Source organism: Protopterus annectens, chromosome 10.part0 (assembly GCF_019279795.1).
Source record: "Protopterus annectens isolate FY-2018-M chromosome 10.part0, PAN1.0, whole genome shotgun sequence".
NCBI classification, from domain to species: Eukaryota; Metazoa; Chordata; order Ceratodontiformes; family Protopteridae; genus Protopterus; species Protopterus annectens.
In genome coordinates, this window is record NC_056744.1 from 1,308,556,275 (window position 1) to 1,308,580,330 (window position 24,056).

Here is a 24,056-nt window from a genome sequence, read left to right on the forward strand (position 1 = left end):
TTTGAGAGAACGAGAAGTTGTTCAGGTAATAAATGGGCGCAAGACAGGCAACTACTACCAGCCAGGGCTCCATTCTGTGGTGAAACGTACACACACACGGCAGTTTGGAGGCTCGGTGATTCCTTTATAGCATGTCTTATGAAATCTAAGGGAAAAAACAAAGCACGTCGCACGCCTTGTCACAGGAAGGAGACGCACACTCACCACCACACCTGTCAGCTATCCAGAGTTTCTGAAACGTCCAGATTTTTCCCTTATACCTTTGGTCTGCCCGTCATAAAAACGTGTTTTTCTGGCAACACGTTTTGGATTAAAGTCCCTAGATAACGTCTAACCTTTGCGTTTCAGACATCATACACTTAATTAAAGGCATATTTTCGCAAAACTTGTTATCCTAGCAGCTAAGTTTACAAAGTGACATTTAAATTCTGTCCTATAATCTGGGTCGGCCTTGTCTAGAATCCCTGCACTAAGAGGGTGAGATGTATGCTAAACACAAAAGGCATCCCAGCCGAGAATCGAAACGGGAAAACAGCTGTTGTGCAGCTACAAAACTAACTGCTACTCACCTGTGCTGCCCTTACCTAGGGAAGTAAAATTTAAAACTTACTGCAATTATTCTCTAAACAGTCAAAATGCGTCTAAATTAATTGTTCTGATATTTTATAGTTATATGTGTGGTTCCAGAGCTCCACTCATAGCTCTCAACAGTCCAGAATTTTTCAGAATGTCCGGATTACTGCTTCACATTTTGACCATTTTTCGTAAAATGTGTGGTTTTCTGGTAATGGCTGAAGATGAAATTTACTAAATGAAAACAGAAATTTCAGCTTCAGACTTCGTACCCTGAAAAAAAAAAACATACTAATGCAAAACGTGTTTTTCTGGTAACTTTTTAAGCGCAGACGAGGAATACTTTAAATCTGTAACTTTGCCCACTCGTTATTTTTTACTTTACTACAATATTTGCGCCAAGAGGCAAGAATTAAGGTTCCACTGACTAATTCAATAAGCACGGTGTAGGAAGCAAAATGAGTATATTAATTTAATGGAAAATCCAGGTATAAAAAAGAAAATCGCCTTAAACAGATCCGCAATGTAGATGACGCTTCATTCATAACTCTCAAATTAAATCAGGGACAAATCCAAAAATAACGAGGGACACGGACACTTTTAAAATATTAATACTAGTCACTTAAGACACTACCAGAATAAGAAAATGTGAATTAATATATACTTCTTCGTAACTCATATTATGTCATTATATATAGTTCACTGCTCTTTTTCCAAAAGTCATCAGGTTAGTTAGTGGACGGGACAGAGCTAAAATCTTAGTTAAAAGCATGGACATTTGAAAGGTATGCGTTAATATTTGTAGTTTGCGCTACTGTGGTTACCTCGTACGGTACGACACAACAGTTATGTTCTACTTGATACTGGTAGGTTTGCATATTGCTTTTGGTTTAATTCTTTACAGTAGTTCTGTCGACTTGTGACCGCAAATGCTCCTTGTTTGATCAGCCTACTTACTAGAAAGGCCAGGAAGGTAATTAAGTTACTTTAGTAGATACATTAAATAAAAAATGCAATAATAACGTTTCTCTTGGCAGACTTTGCTGAACCAGAATGAAAAGAAACCAAATGAAATATTTTCAGTTGTTTTATTGGTCTTCTCATCCAAAGGTTATAGCGCAAACACACACGCATACACGCACGCACACGCATATATATATATATATATATATATATATATATATATATATATATATATATATATATATATATATATATATATATATACACACACACACATATATACGTGTGCGTGTGTGTGTTACCTTTACACTTGAAACTTGTAATGATAAAAAAGGCAAAAACTAAACTTGAAGTTTTAACACCACTTTAGTTTGAGCAAGTAACTACCAGCAAGGTTCATGGGGGTGGGGCAGTTGTATGATGTATTGAGGAGAGTAGCTCAGTGATGATAGAGAACACATATAAACTGAGAACAACTTCAGTGTTTATTAACAAATGGGGTTTCCTGTACGTATTCCTATAGCATTTAGAACTGAAAGTAAATCGGGAACCTGTATTAGTAAATAAGAGTGGTTGGTGTGTGTGTGTGTGTGTGTGTGTGTGTGTGTGCGCGCGCGCGCCTTTCTTGTAGCTAAGAAATGAGAACGCTACTTTTATTTTTTTTCAATGTAGATTCGACCACGGGGTTGTTGGAGGAGGAAAATCGCAAGATCTATGCCTTACGAGCGCACATAATGACAATCAGCCACTAAAGCAGCTTTGCTAAATCATGAAGAAAGGGGGGTGGTTGAGGTTCACTACAGCCGGACAACCATGCATTCCCTCTTCTTCAAGCTCTAGCAAAGTCTTAATGAATTATACAATTAGCAGAGGTGAGGGATACATGGGGTCAAGAAAAAAACGTAGCTAGTGTTGTGCTGTTCAGTTAAATGTAACGAAACTCAATTTGGTCAAAATGTTAGCCCAATGGTCTCCTCCATTTAGTAACACAAGAGCCATAGCTCTCAACTTTCCATCTCCAAAATGAGGAACACTAGCCGTCCTAATGTGGAACAAATGGGCAAAATGTGGAACATATACTAATGGTTTGCTAACAACTTCAACTAGGAAGGCCATAGGATGGTTAAAATATGCTGGTTTTACTTATAAAGAAGATCTTTTAATGAATTCATATGATTAATTTCTATTTACCATGGATTTCACTTAATAAAATTCCTAACACCGAATGTGTGACAGGGTCTTTCAATGTGGAACACTGAGGAACTTTGAGGAACATGAACTTTTTAAGACCCCAAATGAGGTACGTTCCTCATAATGAGGTACACTTGAGAAGTATGACAGGAGCGTTACACCTATTCATTCTAGAAACAAGCATAAGTTATACAGTTTATAAAATCGTGCTGCCAAAATTTCACCGCAGCCAGACATCCTTGCACGTGCGAATTTGAATTTATTCGCCCACTTTTAGAAAATGGAGTACATAATATTCAATCCCAAAAACACCTTATCTGGATTTCTATGCCTGTGGTTCGGTGCCCACCTAGAGACTTTTTTCACGGTGAGGCTGAAAAATTACCACAGGGAGTGTCATTCTTTCTGTCTTACAGAATATTAACAACGCCGTTTCAGGCACTGATTGAATTCACTACAAACACCTCTCATGTGAGGAAACAAGTGTTAACAATATCCTTTAGTTGTGTTTAACTTTTCATGGGAGCACAAGATGCATTTGTCGGAGAATGAGATGCACGCATAATGGGTTTTGGGAATGGGATAGTCGATACTAAGCGGAGCAATCTGAACTATTTATGCATAATGTAGAGATCTTACCAACATATCAAGGAAACGTTTAGCATAAACTCCAAACTCTGGTGTTTGCATGATAGAAAAGTTAATATATCCTTTACCATGTCTAAAGTTGTGTAATGTCATGTCTACCACCTGGTTTGAAGTTATAACTTAGCTACTACCATTATGCATGATATAAGTGTCATGTTTTCTAAATGCAGATCTTGAAAAAAAATGCTATTAAAAGGTTTAGCACTTATTCTACTTTTGCAGCCACTCGCAAGTTCTTTTTTCTTTGTTTTCACCCCCCCCCCGGAAATGTCGCAATGTTACAGTCTCATAAAATAGTGAACGCGCAGTTTATCTTGCTTTTTTGCCTCAAGACTACACACAAGTTGCTTAAATGTGAAAACCTAACATAATCTGCACTGAAACAGACTGTCATTGACATTACAACATAGCTTCATTATTGTATTTGACTTTAGACTCATTCTGATGACAGTTTTAGGTCAGAAGTGGAACACTGCCCGTGTCAAACGCCGTGTTGCGTCTATCCTAGCTTGCCGTGAAACCTGCTGTTATTACATACAATATAAATGTCCTTATAATATAACTGCATTATTACATTTCCCTTCAGACTCCTCCTTCTAATACAGCTTTAAGTAAAAAATGTGCACGCGTGCACACACACACTCGCGCGCGCACACACACACACACACACACACACACACACACACACACACACACACACACACACACTAAAATAATACATAAACAAGCTAAACTGTATTCATCTCAATTAGAAGGACTTTTGATTGAAATACTTGATTATCTACTCATATAACCTCTCATCAATTTCAGCATATAATTAATAATAGCCTTGATTCTCTGATCATAGTATCTGTTACTACTTTTAGCGCAATGAATATTAATTGTCAACGTTTTGGGTACCAGGCGACATCATGAATACTGTTTCTTTATCTCTAAATGATGTTTATTGCTATCAAATAGGAACACATGATGACTGTTTACAGCAAGAAGCTTGCGAACAATTAAAACAACATTAAAGATGTTTCCACAAGCAAGTTGAAGTTCACAAAAAACATGGAACTGTTTATTCTGCTGCGAATACAGCTAAATGCAAGTGCTGGCATTTCTAAACTATGTGATATATATATATATATATATATATATATATATATATATATATATATATATATATATAAAAACACACAGATTTGCCCCACCCCCAAAAAAATAAATGGTCCACCATATGATAATAGATTTAATCACTTCATGAAGAGTTGTAAAAGTCCAAAACTCAATAACTTGTTGGCTTCCATTAAAAAAAGAATAATAACTTATCATTTATATTCCTCTATATGCATGTGTGTGTGCGCCCATACTAACATCATCATGTAACAACACCAACATTTTGGCTCTAACATCCATATTGACAGATACCTCTACGGCAGTATTGTAATATTTTACAATAGGTGTTTCAGAATAGGCAGCTTTTCCAAATAAGTCTTTAGTGCCAGAAATAGACAATTTTAATCCGCTCTTGATGAAGTAAAAAAGAAATAATTTTAACAACAAAATTAGTCCATAAATAACAGAGTCAGAATTAGTACTTTCAAAATGTCTAGAAGTCAACCAAATATGTAAATTCTCCGTTTTTCCTTATTGCAGGGAAAGTGCAAGACTACAAAAGCAAACTAAGTATTTGCAAGTTTACTTTATTTTATGGGAGAGAAAATCTCCTGCAGTCAAGTGTCTGAAAATTGTATTAATGAAAGACTTTCATTGTAAGTTGAAACAAGTACTGCATCGAAAGGAACAATTTGACGTTCGCTGTTGGTTTCAACTTATTGTTTATCGGAAGTGTTATTGACTAAAGGTCCATAGAGTCCATTGGTGTACATTTGGTCTTTGTGTGTACCAGATCTGTCCCTCATGAGGTCACTGAAGGTATACTCCATTGGTGGTCGAAAGCCTAGAGTGGGCATTAGACCAGTTGTCGAATATGGAGTCATAAAGGCAAGCCCTCTACTGTGAGCCGAATATGCCAAGCGCAAAGGATTGAGTCCTAGGTGAGCACCAATGGGGTAGGCAGCGGCATCTGCTCCAAAATGAGAGGCATTGGGCTGCAGTGGAGAAAACGCTGACCTGTTACCTAATGTCCCAATTGCAGGTGCCATAGCTCCAGCCACCATAGGTCTGTGAGTGGATGCTGAAGGTGACTGAACAGTTTGAAGTGAAGTATCTCTTGACCAGGATTCTTCCGACATCTTGTCTTGACCTCTGTTATTTAAAATCTGTTCGATAGCTTGAACAACGTCGCCACTACAGCCCTGAAGTACCAGCTCTAGAATACTCCGTTTGTGAGTTGGGAACACTCTCGTTAATATATCAATTGGAGTTCGCTGACGAGAGCCAGAAGAAGAGGGATCTTGCTCGTCCTTTTCCGGCTCAGAACCCGAATCTGTACCCAGAGGACTAATCGACTCGGGACTTTCTTCTCCTTCTTTAATAACTTTGGAGACTGGCGAACTAAGAAATGACTCTCCATCACCATTTTCCGAACCAGAGCCATGACGAACATCTGGGGAAGACGTACCCGGCAGGCTTCCTGTAACGGATTCAGTGTCAGTGGACGCTGGCTTGGTCAAGGACTGTTGTGGGGTCAGTGACCTTGGCAACAAATTTTTGGGAAAGAGTTCAAACTTTTGAAGTTTAGTATCTGTTAAAAAAGACGGTTTTAATTAATATACAAGTGATCTCGTCCATAATTAAAGACGTCTACAAACTGCAACCCCCCCCCCCAACACACACACACGCACTCAGGCACACACACGCGCGCTCACACACACCGGACAAGACTTGAACAATGCAATGCAAACTGGAGATTAATATGGAGAGGCGATTAAAAGGCTTAACAACATTAAGCATACCTCTCCTGTCTTTGCTGTACAATTCCGGACAAAATCAAAAATAATGGAAGGATAAAGACCTGAAAAATTGGGGACGATTTGAAATATTATTCTGATTCGCTTAAAAGGTTAAAACACATTTTCATCAATTTTATTATTAACAGTGATTTACCAGAAAATCAAAAAATATTGTGATGGGCAGGACAAAGCCAAAAGTCAAAGTAAACTTTATTGTCATTCAAACTTCACAACAAGTGCACTGAAAGACATTACGTTACTCCAGGATCTATGTGCAAACATCTAACATATACAACAATTCACATTGCTACATTTAGACATTCCTACTACATAATATTTGCTGTTTTACATATCAATAGACATTTACTAAACTAAAGAGATACGGTATTTATTGCATAGAATTCCACAGCTACTTCTTACTGCACAGGATTCTGTTGGCACTAGTCTAAGGAAACACAATATTTATCGCACAAAAATTTCACAGCTGTTACTTATTGCACATGATGCTGTTTAAAAAAAATATGAGGCAAAATTAGGGACTTTCTGGAAAATCATGGACAGTTGAGAAGTATGACAGCTAAGTCTTTTAAACATTACCATCAAAAGAAATTAAAACATTAATGTGTTGTTATAAAATGTGTAAGGTTTGGGCAATATTAGGAGTGAGCGTTTATTGCACTGTTGTGTTACATAAACAAACATTCCCGACACTTTAACTTTGCATTCAGTTTTTGTGGAATGCAACCGTTTTAATACCTGCATATTTACGGGTTCTGTCTGCCTGCCCACGAGTCTGGCTCACAGGCTGAACGTAAAAAAGGTACAATGTCAGACTAAGTTTATTTGCGAAGGCACTGTTATTATATATTATGACATTATAATTTAATTAGGTGTTAGCATAACTTTTCTCCCCAAACCGCCAAGGGAATGAAAGTGGTTACCAAAACGAAAAGCACACAAATGAATGTACTATAAGACAATTAAGACATTTTGTTGATTACAGCCAATATATCGGCAGTACTCCTTGATCCTCACCATACCTTTTAACTGTCCAGATTTTTGCCTCATATTTTTGGCCTCTTCCTCACAAAATTTGGGGGTTGAAGTCACTAAATAAGGATATTGATTGGAGTTCCAGTCTTCACATCCTCCAGAAAATGAATAGCACAGATGCTGTTATTTTAGCGACTACCTAAGTTTATAGGAGCAATATTTAAAATATGTCCCTATTTATGGGCCTTTGTCCCGCCATTATTCCACACGTTGCCAAGATTTCTTGGGCTGAGCGTTTGAGAGATAAGGTGCTCACCATAGGTCTCAACAAATCAGGGACAAATCTAAAAATAATTAGGAACACTTTTTAAAATATCAGTACTATTAACTTGAGACATTTACAGAATAAAAGAATGTGAATTAATATACATTTCTGAAATAAAATAAGCCTATAACTAATTATTATCATTATTTATAAAGTGTAATTCTCTACATCTTCTCCAAACTCACTAGTTTCGGAGAGGTTAAGAGAGACAAAGCTAAAATTTGAGTCAAACTCAGGGACAACCCTGAAAATTAGGGAGAGTTGAGAGGTCGAGCTATACTTTAGAAAGCATAGAGGAAGGGTATTGTACTACCCTAGCAACGTTTGCCAGCAACACAGCAGAGATTATGCAAAGCTGTAAATCAGTTGAAGGCAAAAACCTGCCATTGTGCTTGTCCCCACGCTATCCAGTGGGAAATTACAATCTACAGCAAGTGGTAACTTCTCTAGCATCCTAGTTCTTCTCCAACAACATCAGCTGCCTGAACGTTTATGCAATATTAATAATCGATATAAAAATACAAGAATACTCAACGTGTCATCCATTTAAGTTCTGCGAATACATTTTGAAAATGCTTGTTGCCGTTAAGATATGGATGGTAAGCCACTTCTATATTTGCCAGTGGCGTTTACGTGAACCAGGATATCACAAAAAGTTTGCAAATCAAACGCATAATAGTAATGCTTAATCATAGCTCTCAATTGTTCAGATTTTCGCAGAATGTTCAGGTTTTTACTCGTTTCTTGGTCATTTTCTCATAAAATTGTAGTTTTTTTTGGCAAATCACTGATAAATCATTGAGGACTGAAGTCAGAAGATAATGACATACATTTGATTTTCAGACTTCATATCCTTCGGAAAATTCATGCAAACGCAAAACCTGTTATTCTATCAACTTTCTAAGTTTATAAGAACAATATTTTAAAAGTGTCCCTATTTTTGGGACTTTGCCACCCCCCCCCCATTATTTGTGGCTTTGTCCAGATTTCTTTCTCTAAGAGGTTGAGAGGTATGTATTATTCCCTGTCTGAGGATCTGACTTGTTACATTATGCTAGTGTGTGTATATGTGTGTGTTTGCTTCTGGGTCGGGAGTGCTACCTTTGGTCAAATATAAAGGTGCCTAGTACAAGTCATATAAATACATATTGTAAAACGTTTTTAAAGAAACACGATTAGCTTTAAAGTTCATGTAGCTACACCTTAATGTTGTGTTCCAATAATACAATGCAGATCAGATAATCATGTTTCTGCCATTTGCTAATTGAGTAGTGTTTGTTATAACAACGCTCCACAAACCAACATTTAATTGTCTACTTGTCTTACAGAAACCCTGAAGAACACTAGTTGATACGTATTTATAAATATTACAGACGTTGTCTAAATACAATGGTTCAGTAGTTAATATTTACACCGTTAAAGAAATAGCATAAGAGGAAAGTTTCCTTTCTTATAAAATTTTATCAATGCTATAGAGTAATATGTGCAAAAATATTGCGTACGCTTCCAAAAATGTTCATTAAATGGCGAAGCAGAAAAAGTGTGCCCACTATATTTATGATAACCCCAAAACATATTGTGATTTGATGGACAGCATTTACATCACTTTACGGATGTAAATTTGACAAACAGAAACAGACACACTGCAAAACAAAGACTATATTGAAAGACAAAAATAATACTAGCACTGACTGCATACCTCTCAACCTCTTAAAGCAAGAAATCTAGACAAAGCCGTAAATAACGGGGGACAAAGGCCCCAAAATAGGGACACTTTTTAAATATTGCTCTTACAAACTTGGGAAGTGGATAGAATAACAGGTTTTGCATTAGCATGAATTTTCTGAAGGGAAGTGTGAAACTCAAATGTCTGTCTTTATTTTCTGACTTCAGCCCTCAATTATTTGCCAGTAAACCACAATTTTATGAAAAACAGATCAAAATATGAGGTAACAACTGGGACAGTTGAGAGGTATGACCACGGAGTTTGAACTTTTACTAGTGACATCAGCATTCATAATTTAGTAGCGTGGAATGAAGATTAGTACGTGGTAAAGACAAGTATAATGGGGTTTTCTTACCTGAGGAGGTTGCAGGGGTGGGATGCTCTCCGCTCCCGGTGCTGCTGCACACTGTCCCGAACACCTCGTAAGCTGGCCGTGGGGGGATGATGCCATTGGCTGCAGCCAGCGCGAGACCTTCCGCCGTGCCATACAACAGCTGTAACTCGCGCGCCTCGTTCTCTTCCTGGGCCTGCTGCCTCCGTAGCGCAACCTGAGCTGCCATGACCCGCTGCCGCTCCGCTATTAGTGTACACTTAGCACACATGCAATCCTTCCACCTGCAGTAGCGTTTGTGACCCTTCAGCGCTGACACAACGCCATGGTTCCGGCAGCGCGCACACTTGGGCGTGCGAGGGTACTTCTCCGAAGCACGCAGTAATAGCGGCGGGCCGCGCAGCAGGCTGCTGGCCATGACCGGCAACGAAGCAGCAGCTGCCGCGGCGGCGGCAGCAACAGCCGCTGGGGAGGCGCTCGTGGCAGCCGAAGATGCACTGGGCATCTCTGATCTCAGTTCCATGGCAAATACACTGTACCTGCACCTTGTAATTCTCTCTAGGGTTGGACCTGTTTCAACAGCTCAGTGTTCCATGCAGTGGACAGAAATTCGGTTCGCCTTTCTTTGCGGAACAAGCAATTAACATTAATCAAAACCACTTTTCTTTCTCTCACCAAACGTGCCAGTATAAATTGGAAATGAATTTCTGTAATGTCCCAATCACTTTTTGTTTTCTGGCCTGCAACCCTTCAACTCTGCTTAGCGACATAGGTTACGACGTTTACGGTTCCTTTTCCTAAAGTTACGCTTTCATGCAGGCTGCAAATCTTGCTAATATTATTTTTATTTACTATCCATAGTCAATTACATTTGTATACACTCGTGATTCTAATTGACGTGTTTCTATACTTCTACCCCAGCTCTAGTCCAAAAACAAAAAGTTTAAATTGTTAAGTAATTGAGATTTCTGTAATCCACTTAATACTGCTGTGCAAATTAACAGTTGCGTATAAATAAGAACATCGATTTCAGTTCCCACTGTATCCCTCATCACTGTTCATGCTTGAGATTATTGATAATATAAAATAATCCCGAAAACATTAAAAACTGTACGTTGTTCTGTCTTGTTGAACTACTGCGATTTCGGATAGCAATTCTGGTAAAAGGTCTGTGCAGTTAAATACTTATAATAAATCAAGCACAGACTACCTTTGTTACCTATGCATCGGAACTATTTCACTCTGACCCCTGCCTAGGCTGAGATCAGAAAGTGACTGCACCACTAGCCTCTTTTTCCAGCCCAGAACTGCAGGCAGCATGCCCCAGCAGCAACAGTTTTTAGATTACGAGAAGCTAACTCTCGGAAAGTGCCAGAAAGATACAGATCTCGGCTTCAGTGGCTCGCTGGTATTGTTGCTCCTTACGTTTTCATTAGACAAATTTGACAACAATGTGGTTGCTGCCATTGGCCAGGGGGAGACAAGCGCACTTCTGATTGGTTTCTTTCTTCATCATTTTTTACAGTGTCCACCTGAGTCATTCCTCAAATAACAGTATTGTAAGAAAATAGGTTTAAGAATGACAATCGCCAAACGCCTACATTTAAAATTATAATGAGGTGCACTATTCTCAAACATTAACAAGCTCCAAAACTAGGTTCCAAAATACTGTATTCTTAATTTACGAGAAATTTTGTGATCGTAATTTAACCTCCTATTTTAAACACACATTTTCAGCGTTTAGCTGTTTAAAACATGATCACATTTGGAAACCATGGTTTAGTTCTGCTGCTCTGCAGGATTATAATATGTTGTTTTTGTGACGCCTGATTTATACAGAGGTTTTAACAAGATTATGCATCAACAAGCAAATCAAGTATATACATTTAACACCTTTTGAAATGTTTAATTTCCACTCGTGTCTTTAACACCAATAAACTGGATTTAGGATGCTTTATAGCGAGTAATACTACACAGATGGTATTTTTAAATGTCCCAGCTGCGTGACAAAATGCACTATCATAAGTATTTGAGTTGGAGTTCTCCAAAAACACTTTGATAGTATCGCCTATTGTCAATGTATCTAACAAAACGTACATAAATGAAGTGCATCTGATTAACAATGCTGACACCTCTGATAAACTGGTATATAGCTGTAAATAGGAATAGGCTGCCTCACAGACTTTACTCCCAGATACTGTCTAATTCTTAATGGAAAGAAAACTAAGTTCATAAACGTTGGTAAGCAGGTTGATGATGTTACAGTAACAAACCTTATAAACACTCTAAAGGGACTGGCCTATCTAACAAATACAGAGTTAGAGTAATCCAAGACCACCATCAAATATGCCATTTCTTTCAGAGAACTCACTAACAAAGTTGTAAGGGAAACAAACTACAAATCAGGTACATTTAATAGAATACAACGTTTCTGACACCAGGGTTGCCTTTCCTAGAACTGATAGATTTGGGGCTACCATTTTCTCATCTATATAGGACTGGAATGTCTAAACAAGATCATATGGATTACCTTCAAAATTAGAAAATTGAGTGATTAGCTGGTATTCACATACACTGTACCACATCAAAACCACAAACCAGGCATGATCAGATTAAACTCTTGACACAAACCAGAAAGAGAACTTAGATCTTTTCATCAAAAGTCAATATGCATCACCAAACAAATTCCACAATTAGAGACAGAGGTCCTAATCATTTCCAACCTGTAGCCTGGAATAAACCTTATCTTTTAATTAGATTTTCGGACAGTTTAAATGACTTCAAAGCTTTGCTTAAGTTTTACCACCAAAACTCAGTATGTAAATAATATATCAAGCTTGGATATCACTCAACTGTAATTTTTAACCCAGAAGTAGTGTCCTTGTTTCTTCTTCTAGTTAGGGGTCACCACAGTGGATCACATTGTCCACTCATGATTGGCAGTGGAGTTTTATGGTGTTGAGTTGCCAGCCTGGTGCCCAACATTCCAGAGAAGGCACACACACACACACACACTCATGCCTAGGGCCAATTTGTAGTGTCCAATCCACCTACAGCATGTCTTTGGGATATGGGAGGAAACTGGAGCACCCGGAGGAACCCACGCAACCACAGAGAGGACATGCAGACTCCACACAGAAGGCACCCCAGCCATGGATCAAACCAGAGAACCTCTTGCTGTGAGGCGGCAATGCTAACTGCTGTACCACCAGGGCTGCCCAAGAGTATCCTTGTTCTTACTTTCTAGAAACGTACTGTGACAATGTGATGTATTGCCAGCTATGCCAAGAGAAGTAGGGCAGTGTATGTCTAACATATGCCAGTACAGCTAGCTGGAATTTTGTAAAGAATTGTATGTCATTTGTATATCAAACTGATTTGTACAGGTGCTGTGTTGAAAATGTATTTGTAAAGTTGCTTATGTTAAAAAAACGTACCATCAGTTGGGCTTGACTGTTTTGTAACTGATTAAATGTATATGTTTTAACAGAAGATATTGGAAGAGGAGAGGTTAAGCTCATCCCAGCTAACTTTGAAAAATAGTAAAAAAATTAAATTACTTAATTTAGGCGATTAGTATTGTATTATTACAGTTCTGATTGCAGCCAGAGACAAAATATCTAGGAAAACAAGCACTAGGAAGCCTTCTGTATTGTCTTTAGCAGTGAACTAATCACTACGCTGGATGGGTAAAAGTTTGAAATTGTTTTATGACTTCCAGAAGCTGCAACAGATCTGAGCAAAACTCTATCTGTGTGTATTACTGACACACATGTGCTAAATCCTGTCAGTTTCTAGCAATGGGGGTAGCATGGGAACAAGAAGTCAGATGACTAAATGTATGTGATGTCATTCTATAATTTAGGACAAAAATGATGTTTAATACTAGATGAGACTGAAGTCTCATTACACTATGCTTTTGGAATCTGATGAAGAAGGACTCCTCACCTACTTCATCTTGCCTTGCTCTAGTTAATGAACCAGGGAATAGTAATGCTTTAGATCAGTCAGGAAATTATAGTGAGATTAGTTAAATACATTTTTTCTGTGAGAATCTATTCATCTGTGCTATTTTAAGATTTCCTCTGATTGAAACTCTGGTGTTTATTGTAAATATATATTTAGTATTTTCATGTTCTTTTATTATTTATAATTAAATATATTTAAACCTTTTATCGTGGCTGGTCCTTTAGAGAATATTTTAAATTTTGAGAAGATTTGCATCTATTTGGTGACACTGTGGTCACTCCAGAAAGCCTTACTGCATTGGCCAAACACTATCATTTGTATTAATATTAATTTAACTCAGTATAATTGGGTACTCTTGTAAGAGGCTTAGAGTAGCTGGCTTTGGAGTGTCTGGTGGCAGTGTAACTACCTTATAGTCTGGGCAGAAGGGGGCATAGTCAGTAAATCTATACTGCCCTTTCCCATGTGTGTGTGTGTGTGTGTGTGTGTGTATATGTGAAAATCAAACCTCAAAAGGCTGTGTGTCAGCTGCTTGGAGCAGGGACATGAAGCACTGGTTTCACAGAGAGAGTGGTGGAGGGCTTGGTTTGGACACTCAGCTGAGGATTCAACTCTATAGCTGTGCCAGTGGGGAGTCTTACTGGGGATCTGGAGAGAGAGAGAGAATACCATCCCCAGGACTGAGTGTGTTTCCTTTGTGCTCTTAAGGGAAATTGTGCTTGATGTAGAGAGCTGCATCTGGGAATACTGGGTTTATCCATTCTTGTTCCAAGTGAACATCACTCTCCAGTGTCAGTGGTGAGGATTCAGGCTCCTTGATTACTGGCCCAGAGTAGGGATGTCACACGTACATATATGGCTATTTTATGCCCTCATTGCTCAACCTCTCTTCTGTAGAAGTATACACAGCAGCAGCAGCATAAATCCTCTTGTTTTAACTTGCAGACTGCTTTACATGAAGACATTTTAGCTAGTCTAGCAGTTGGCTGAGGGGGTTAAGACTGTGAGCTGTAGTTCCTGTGGTAGAGGGTCTTAGTCCTCATTTGACCAGTGTGTGATCTTGCGCAAGTCACTTAACCAGACATAACATCTGAAAATGGACTGCGTGTCCAGTGGGCCTACCTGGTTAACAAATGGGTATTATTATTACTATGGTACACAGATGTAAATATTTGTGATAATATACATAATTTACTTATATGTTCTTTGCATTTTTTGCTGTTTTAAACTTTTGTTAGTATTTTTTTATACTTTTGGAACCCTTCTCCCTATAGCCCTCTTTGTGAATATTTTTTTCCTGTAGGGCTGACCTGGTTAACAAAAATCATTCACTAAATCTGTCAGTCAACCAATAAATTCTCAGATGTGTACATGTTCTCCCTTATTAAAAAGGTAGGAACAGCTGGCAAAGCTGCATGTCCTACATGTAATATCCGAGTACTAAAAGTGGGCATTGAACTTATTGTATACACCATATTCAGCATAGCTAACCTTTTTAAGTAGGATGTTTCTCAATGAAGACAGAGAAAGGCCTAACACATTTTTTGTTTGCTTGCATGAGTTTCATCTGTGTTTGGAATACTATGCAAGAGTTAGACAAATATCAAAAATAACAGGAAATTTGTGGGTGGTGGGAAATTAAAATGAAGAAAACATTAGTTTTTTTTGTTTATTTAGAGAAGTTTTATTTGGCTAGGAAGGACATCTGGTTGACAGAATACATAATGTTTTGATGGGGCTAACATATAATAAATTCACTAAGTCAGAGAGGTCTGAGAAAGAAAACTAAAGTATCAGAAGGAAAATAATGGACAAGATTACATCGAACTACACATTCGAGTTCCTTCATTGGCAATCTCTAATTAGCAGACTAAATGCAAATTATTTTATTTTACTTTATTATATTTTATTTTATTTTTATTTTTCATTTGATAACTGAGTTAGTCCAACTAAGCTAGTAGCCTCTTTTCAGAGGAGACCTGAGGTGGTATTTATGCTATTAGGGAAATATGCCCACTTCAGTCCTCATTTCCCCACTATGTGAGGGAAATATTTTTAAATATTTTTCCACACTGGAGAAGTTAGCTGTACATGCAGGGCACACAGTGGAATGCTTGACAGGATGTGGACAGGAGGAGGCTAATATGGATCATAATTTATCTGTACTCTAAGCAGATACATTTTGAAGGGAGACTGCAGAATACGTGAAAATGGTCATTTGGAAAACTTTCACTTTCTGTTTGATTTCTTCTTGTTGGTATGCCAGAGAAAAGGGGAACCCAAAAGAAGAAATAAATGCATTTGTTTAGTTTTATGATGTTAGTGTGAGGATTACCAGGAAAATGAATCCAATGGGCTCAGGATTTGGCATAGGAGTATCAACAAAATATGCAAATGTTTGGATGTTGTGGGAAAGAAAGCATGAATGATGGAATTGCATTGAAGAAGATGGATCTTAAAATAGGTTGGGAGGAAGAAAATACTTATTAGACGAAAAATAAAGGGCAAAACTTGACAGGGGGGTGAGTAATGATGGCTGTTTATAAATAAATGGAAGGTGGTTTAACAACAATACTCTCACTGCTTATTAATGTCAGGGATATTTTAACTTGACCTACTATGTCTGATCAAAAACAAATTCCTCTAAACTAAATACATCAGCAGCAACTGCACAACATTCAACATTACCATTTCTAAGATGCAAGCCATGTAAACACATTAAATTGCATGAAAGGCAGCCACTTAAACACAAAACAGTCCTTTTTTCAGAGCAAACCCTTCTACACCCCACAGCCCCCCCTTACTTATATATTTTCATTGCAAAAAAAAGTAATCAGCAGAAAAAAATTCCTCTCATGCTCTCTCTCTCTCATCTATCTCACCATCTCCACCTTGGGATGTTGAGATTTTGGACTGCATAGCATTTAATAAGTTTTGAGTCTATACACATCACTGCTATATGCAGCACACAAATAGGCACAAGTAAAGACTGCATTAAGCAATAATACAAGAGCAGTTGTGAAACAAGCAACAAGGTCTTGAGCAGTTGTGTGGAACCCAATTTAAATGGATATTGCTGGTAACTGAATATGCATAATGGAAATAATGTTTTGTACTGAAAACAAAAAAAAAATGTTATTAGAAACATCATATTTCAAGAAATAGAAATCTGTATTGGTGAGGATTTACTTAATGATTTACAACACTACTGTAACTCTGGCATTAAAATATTATGACACTTCTACCTGAGCTTGGATTCACAAATGCAGACTAAGAGCTCAGTTTACTTATGTTCATTCTGATCATGACCTTTTATGACCCTGCTTCACAAACAGTAAGACAAATAATTTTAACTTTTTCCTTAAAGGTGATTTTGAATAAGGAATATCCAGCTTAGAGCATACATAACAACAATACCCATTCGTTAATTAGGTAGGCACACTAAACACACACAATCCCTTTGTAGGAGTGATCTGGGCACAATGTCTGGTTTAGTGACTTGTTTAAGGTCATACACTAGGAAAATGAGTACTGAGGAAATCAAACCCTGTGCCACAATAACTACAGCTCACAGCCTTAACCCCCTTCTCCAACTGCCAGACTTTGTAAAATACAACTTGGTTAAAAGTATACATTATAAATCTGATGTTGAAATATTGGACTTTGACACTGCCTTTATGAATGCTTTTACATATTTCACCGGTGGCTTATTTTTTGCTTTTCTGTCTGTTTTAAAATAGATTCTCAAATCAGAAAAGAAAAATCAAATCGTAAAAGAAAAAATGTAGATGAAATGTTAATTTTCTATTTGAAAAATAATTTTGCAAATTAAATCAACTTTCATTACGATTTACCCAATGCTATTTGAATGTTTTATCAGAAGCTGTCCCAGGAAAGTTATATTGAGGACTTGAGGAAAAAAAATTTGGAAACCCCTTTCCATACTACATGATCTCACCATCCATTCCTACATTGGGAGGGACGTACACATTGGGAGGATGACATGTACACACACAGTAAAGTACAATTTCCCTTAAGAGTACACAGAGATCACAGTCAGTCTGGGCCTAGTTTCTCCCTCTTTCTCCAGATCCCCAATAAGACACCCCACTGGCACAGCTATAGGGTTAATATCTCAGCTGAGGGGTTAAGCCAAGACCTCCAGCACCCTCTCTGTCCAAACAATGCTTCATGTCCCTGCCCAAGTAGCTGACACACACACATACACACACACACACACACACTCACACACACACACACACACACACACACACACACACACACACACACACACACACACACACACACACACACACACACACTTTGATATTTGATTTATACACAATCACACACCTGGAAAAGGCTGGCACGGGTTTACTAGTTATGCCACCTATGCCCAGACTATAAGGTAGTTATCACTGTCACCAAACCCTACTTATCAGCTACTTAAAGGCCCTTACAAAGGGTGACCAGTCCTACTGTGTAATGTTACTATTATCCAAATGGTAAGTGTGACCAAGAACAAGGCTATTGGAGTGGCCTATACATTGTCACCAAATAGATATGCAAGTACTCTAAGAGCTTAAATTTCTCTAAACAAACCAGCTTGCGAGAGATGCAGCTATTTAGCCAAACTGGAGGCTGAGCTCTCTCAACTCAGGACTGGCAAGACCAGACAGGAGGAGAAGGCAACTACACACACCACAAAACCAGCCTCACATAATGCTACCACTCCACTGAATCAAACACATAAACACACAAAGACATACTCGGAGGCTCTGAGTAAAAATTTACCTAAACAGCAGAGGCCTCCAAAGCAGACACCCAAACAACTGCTACCTCAAGACACCCCACAAGCAACACATAAACCACAAAAGCAGTGTGCAAAGCAGCCACAGCCCTTAAGGCCAAATACAACACCAAACATACTTGTCATAGGTGACTCCATAGTCAGACACACTGACGTCCCACTCACCAGGCTGAACAAGGAGAGGGTCACAGTAAGCTGCCTATCGGGCGCTAGAATCCGCCACATAACACAAGCACTCGGGTCACTCCATGGCAAGTACAAATATGACACAGTCATTGTCCATGCTGGTGTGAGCGACCTGAGGCGTACCTCCCTGGACTACATGAAAAGAGACATAGAGGAGCTCTCTGATTATGTAGCCCAGGCAGGTATGACTCTAACCCTGAGCAGTATCCTTCCTTCACCAAGAATGATGCCACAATATAGAGACAAGATGATCAGCTTTAACAATTGGCTTAATGTCTGGTGTCATTCAAAGGGGATCCAGTGTCTGTCTGCCTGGGATGACATGCTTGACAAGCCACGCTGCTTCAAGGGACGGCTTGCACCTGTCACCCTGGGATTCCGGATATTGGCTAAGGCTCTTGCCACCCCCATAGTGCCTTTTTAGGCAAGGCTCAAATTCTAAACCTACCACCCTAGAAAACAAAATGGGAAGAAACTGAGGGTAATGCTGCTCAATGCCAGAAGTCTAAATCTCAAAATGCACGCACTCGAGGCCCTTCTCAGTATGGAGAACATCGATGTCTGTGCTGTAACTGAAACCTGGTTCAAGGCTCCTGAGAGCACCCGGCACTATTAGGTTTTACCTCATATCATGCGTTCCGCCCCAAAACCGGACCACACCACAAAAGGAGGGTGTATCCATATTCATAAAGGATACTCACACCTCCAGGTTGGTGGCAACGCATAAGCCGGAAACCATCCAGGTGCAACTAACCATAGGCAAAACTGCTCTACAAATTGTAGCATGCTACAGGCCACCCTCTCAAACTCAGGAACCCCACACAGCCTTCCTGAAGACACTGGAGGGTATAAATGTATCTCCAAACACCATCATATTGGGTGACTTCAACTACCGAATATAGACTGGGAACATTACTCAAGCCCTAACTTTCTAGCCCAACGGTTCCTGGAGTTCATAAATTCAAATGCCATGGAACAGCTAGTCACTGTTCCCACGAGAGGAGAAAATATACTAGATCTCATTGTCACAAACATGGGGACAAAATGCTCCACACGGAAGTATATCCCTCATTGGTGAGATCTGATCATAAACTAATCTCACTGGAAATCCACATCCCCCCACCCCAAGCAAAAATGACCATAGTGAAGAACTTCTCTAAAGCAAACTTCACACTACTCAAGACTGGTGTGGTATCCTTCAAGGCCCCTGAGCCAGAGGAAACCACAACCCAAGCTGGAAGCCCTTACAAATGCCTTCTATGAACACCTCCAGGACTGCATGGATCAGGCAATCCCAAATAAAACCAAGACTCTTTCCACAAAGGGCAAACGTCCAGTCTGGTGGACCCCAGCCATTAACAAACTTTACAATAAGAGGAGAAAGCTATTACATGATAGAACAAAATCCATAAAGGGAAGTCACCCCTGATCATTATTAGTAAAAAATACGAGCACTCATAAAATCAACTAAGGCCAATTTTGAGAGAAAAATTGCCATGGATTCAAAGGACAATCATAAGGCCTTTTTCAGCTATGTTAGGAACCTGGGTGGAAACTCCCAGATATGCTCAGAATTAGTCTAAAATGATACAAAAATCACTGAACCCACAGACATTGCCAACATACTGGCAGACAGGTTCAGTGCAAACTTCACCCCCCTCTCGCCCCCTAAAGGAGAGATAACTATCCCAGCCGAGTGTAGCCTCCCGGACATCTCAAATGCGCAGGTGAAAGCTGCTCTCTCTAAAGCTAAAAACACAGCATCAATGGGACCGGATGGTGTCCCCGGCTGTGTGCTACACGAGCTAAATGAGGAATTAAACCTGCACATAAGGCAGCTGTTTAATCTCAGCCTTACCACAGGATACGTGCCCAAGAAGTGGCGTACGGCAACTGTGGTCCCACTCCACAAAGGCGGTGCCTCTATGGACCCTGGTAATTACCGCCCCATAAGCTTAACAAGTCTAGTCTGCAAAGCTATGGAGAGGATCATAATGGAGCTCATAAACAAAGATATAGGGGACTTGCAGACATTGGACCCGACCCAGTTTGGCTTTGTCAAGGGAAGATCATGCCTTTTGAACTTGGTTGACTTCTTCGAAACAGTCACCAAGGCCATTGATGAGGGAAAGGCAGTCCATACAGCCTACCTTGACCTTGCAAAGGCTTTCGACACAATACCCCACTCGGGTATTGTAGAAAAACTTACCAGCTTAAATGTAAACCCATATGTCACAAGATGGGTTGCAAACTGGCTTAAGGACAGAACCCACAGGGTTAGAGTTGCTGGCGCTGTGTCAGACTCCAAGCCGGTCACAAGTGGTGTCCCACAGGGCTCGGTCCTTGGCCCCTATTGTTTGGCATCTACTTCTCAGAAGTACAGGCCAACATGGGAGGACTTTGGCTGACAAAGTTTGCAGGCGACTGCAAACTGGGCCATAGTGGAAAGTGCATCGGACACGGATATCCTTCAGAAGGGACTCACGGAAACAGATAGCTGGTGCCAGAGCCATGGCCTGAAGTTAAACGCCAAAAATGTATAGTCATACCCTTGGGAAAAACAAGGTAACCCCAAGCTACCATATAGGTGGCAATCCACTAAGCACAGAAGAGGTTATCAGGGACCTGGGGACCCAGGTTGACAGTGGCCTTTCTTTTGACACTCACATTGCTAAAGTGGTTAGAAAGACCTTCTACATTGCCCACCTGATTATGAAGGGATTCACATCCAGATCTAGTGAGGTCATTGTTCCCCTGTACTCTTCACTTATCAGACCAATGATCGAGTACAATGCCCCATTCGGGATGTATCTCACCCGACATCTGCAGCAACTGGAGAGACCCCAAAAGTTCCTCACCAAAAGGATAAAGGGACTCCAAAATCTGTCATATGCTGCCAGATTGAAGAAACTCCAGCTCTGTTCAGTCGCATACCGTCTGCTCAGAGGTGACATGTGCCTGACATACAAGGCCATGTCCAACCCAGAATTAATGGACATGCTCCACCTCAAAAAATCCAAATCCACCAAAACCACTAGAGCAAGCGACTTAAACCTTAGCACGGATATAAATAGGACGTGCTGGAGGGATAGATTTATCACTCAGAGACTCCCTATGCTGTGGAATAAAATCCCGGTCCATGTGAGGCAGAGCACCTCGCTGACTCTGTTCAAGCGAAATCTAGACCTGTGGATGGGAGATCGTAGGTTTACCCCAGGAATCATCTCTGTGTCACTGCTGGACAGAGGCACAACAAACTAATGGGCACAGTATTTTTTCATATAAGGGGTGGCGTAAGCCACAATAATTTGGGCTAGGCTTATAAATGCCTTAGGGCAGATAGCCTAGTATAAACCTATGAACCTATGAACCTATGAGCCACAATTAAAAGGTTTAAATATATTTAACAATAAATAAAAGAACAAAACAATACCCAATAACAAACAACACAGTAACTGCAAAGTTCAGAATCACAGGAAATATTTTAAAACAGCATCGCGGAACAGTCTCAAATAAATGCAGAAAACATCTAAACGAATCATTACTATATTCCTATCTATATATAAGAGAGATTACTGTACCCTGGTTACTTATTATTAGCAAGGCAAGTGCTGATGAGAGGATGTTTCCAGGTCCAAATCAACATACAAAATTCCCTATCTCTCTGTCTGAGAGAGTTCTTAAATTAATATTACATATTACTGCAGTGGTGGTGCTGCAGTAGCGTTGTCGCCTCACAGTAAGACTTTGTCCTGTTTGATTCTCAGCTAGATCGTCTTCTGTGTGGAGACATGTGTGAATGGGTGTACCTTCATTGAAGGTTGTGCATCAGGGCTGGCAACTCGGCACATAAAAATTTGCTGCCAATCATTAGCGGACCGGAGTTCTGCTGTGGTGACCCCTAACCAGGAAAAGCCGAAAGACACAACAACAACTGCTGGGTTAGACTGGATGATATCACTCTTTGTCACCTGCCTTCAGTTCCCAGGCTAACAGAAACTAACATAATTTTAAACATCTCTATGTGAGAAGTGCATATCTCTCAGAAGTTTGCAGAACTTGGAAGTCGCATAACAATAAAATGCTTTTACATTTGAAATCTAGTAATTATTTCTCGCCAGGACAATAGAAAAAACTTATAGCTCTAGATATCCTGTCTTCTTGCTGCATTAACTAACTTTTATAGCACATCATAAAGCACTTAATTTTAACTTATTTTCTTGAAGTTTTGTAAGTTAATCTTCTATGTTCCAGCAGGGTATGCTGTGGTTACATTCTTGAAGCTCAGTACATAACATGCAGTTCTGTATAAATCATATCAATATTCACAAATGACATAGAATTATTTACAAAATTCCAGGTAACTGGTCTGGCAGTGTCAAATTTCTCTCCTCCCTGAAAACTCAAGCTAGTTTTTCAAGTGAGCATTGAGAAACGTTGCTTGAGAGGGTGAACCTATCTGGGAATACCTTACCCCATTCCCTGTCTTGAGAGTCCATCTGTGTTGGCATTGCTATCCCCATTGTGGTGCTGCACTGTCATATCATATGCTTGCAACCCTAGGCTCCACTTTAGTAACTTGGCATTCTATTGGCTGGCCCCGATGTAGCCATGTTAAGGGATTGTGGTCTGTAACTACAGTAAATTTCCTTCCGTACAGATAAGGCTGAAGTTTCAGCAGTGCCCACACTATGGCTAGGCATTCCTTTTCTGCAGCTGCATAGCATTCCTCCCTGGGTTGGAGCCTATGACTGAGGGATACTACTGAATGCTCTTTTCCCTCTGAGGAAACCTGGCTAAGTACAGCCCCCACCCCATGGTTTGAAGCATCCCGCTGCACAACTTCTTTGCTGTAATCTGGACTGGCTAGCATAGGGCGTCCTTCCAAAGCTCCTTTAAGCATCTGCAATGCCTGCTCACATTCTGGGGTCCACACTACCTTTTCTGGCCTGTTTTTCCTTGTCAGGTCTGTGAAGGAAGCAGCTATGGTACTATAACTGGGGATGAAGTTTCTGTAGTACCCTGCTGTCCCTAAGAATGCTCTCACCTGCTTTTTGGTAACAGGGGCAGGTCATGCCTGAATGGCTTCCATTTTGGTGGGTTCTGGCCTGATCTTATCACTCCCCACTGTATGTCCAAGGAAGGAGACCTCTGCCATACCCACCTTACATTTGCTGGGCGTAAGGGTCAAACTTGCCCTCTGTAGACTTCCCAGCACCTCCTTGACATGCTGAAGGTGCTGTTGCCAGGAATAGCTGTAGATAGCAATATCATCTAGGTAAGCAAGGGAAAAATCTCCTGCTCCTGCTAGGATATGATCTACCAGCCTCTGGAAAGTTGCTGGGGCAGTTTTCATCCTGAAGGGCATCTTCGTGAACTCATACAAGCCAAAAGGAGTCACAAAGGCTGACCTCTCTCTAGCACTGGGAGTCAAGGTCATC

At 39.8% G+C, this 24,056-nt stretch overlaps 1 protein-coding gene across 1 annotated transcript; it reads right to left on the reverse strand.

Moving 5' to 3' along the window:
- Nucleotides 1–4,561: 4,561 nt before the first annotated feature.
- Nucleotides 4,562–11,041, reverse strand: DMRTA2 (DMRT like family A2). The gene is made up of 2 exons (XM_044085990.1): nt 9,675–11,041; nt 4,562–6,067 (listed from the first exon to the last, which is right to left on the reverse strand). Exons 1-2 carry the CDS (start codon nt 10,171–10,173, stop codon nt 5,193–5,195), a joined length of 1,374 nt encoding a protein of 457 aa, XP_043941925.1. The 5' UTR covers nt 10,174–11,041; the 3' UTR covers nt 4,562–5,192.
- Nucleotides 11,042–24,056: the final 13,015 nt, after the last annotated feature.

Coding starts and splice junctions, on each gene's coding strand:
- DMRTA2 (XM_044085990.1), bottom strand. CDS start 10,173: ATGGAACTGAGATCAGAGATGCCCAGTGCATCTTCGGCTGCCACGAGC. Junction 6,068..9,674: donor CACCCCTGCAACCTCCTCAG/GTAAGAAAACCC, acceptor CTTTTTTAACAG/ATACTAAACTTCAAAAGTTT.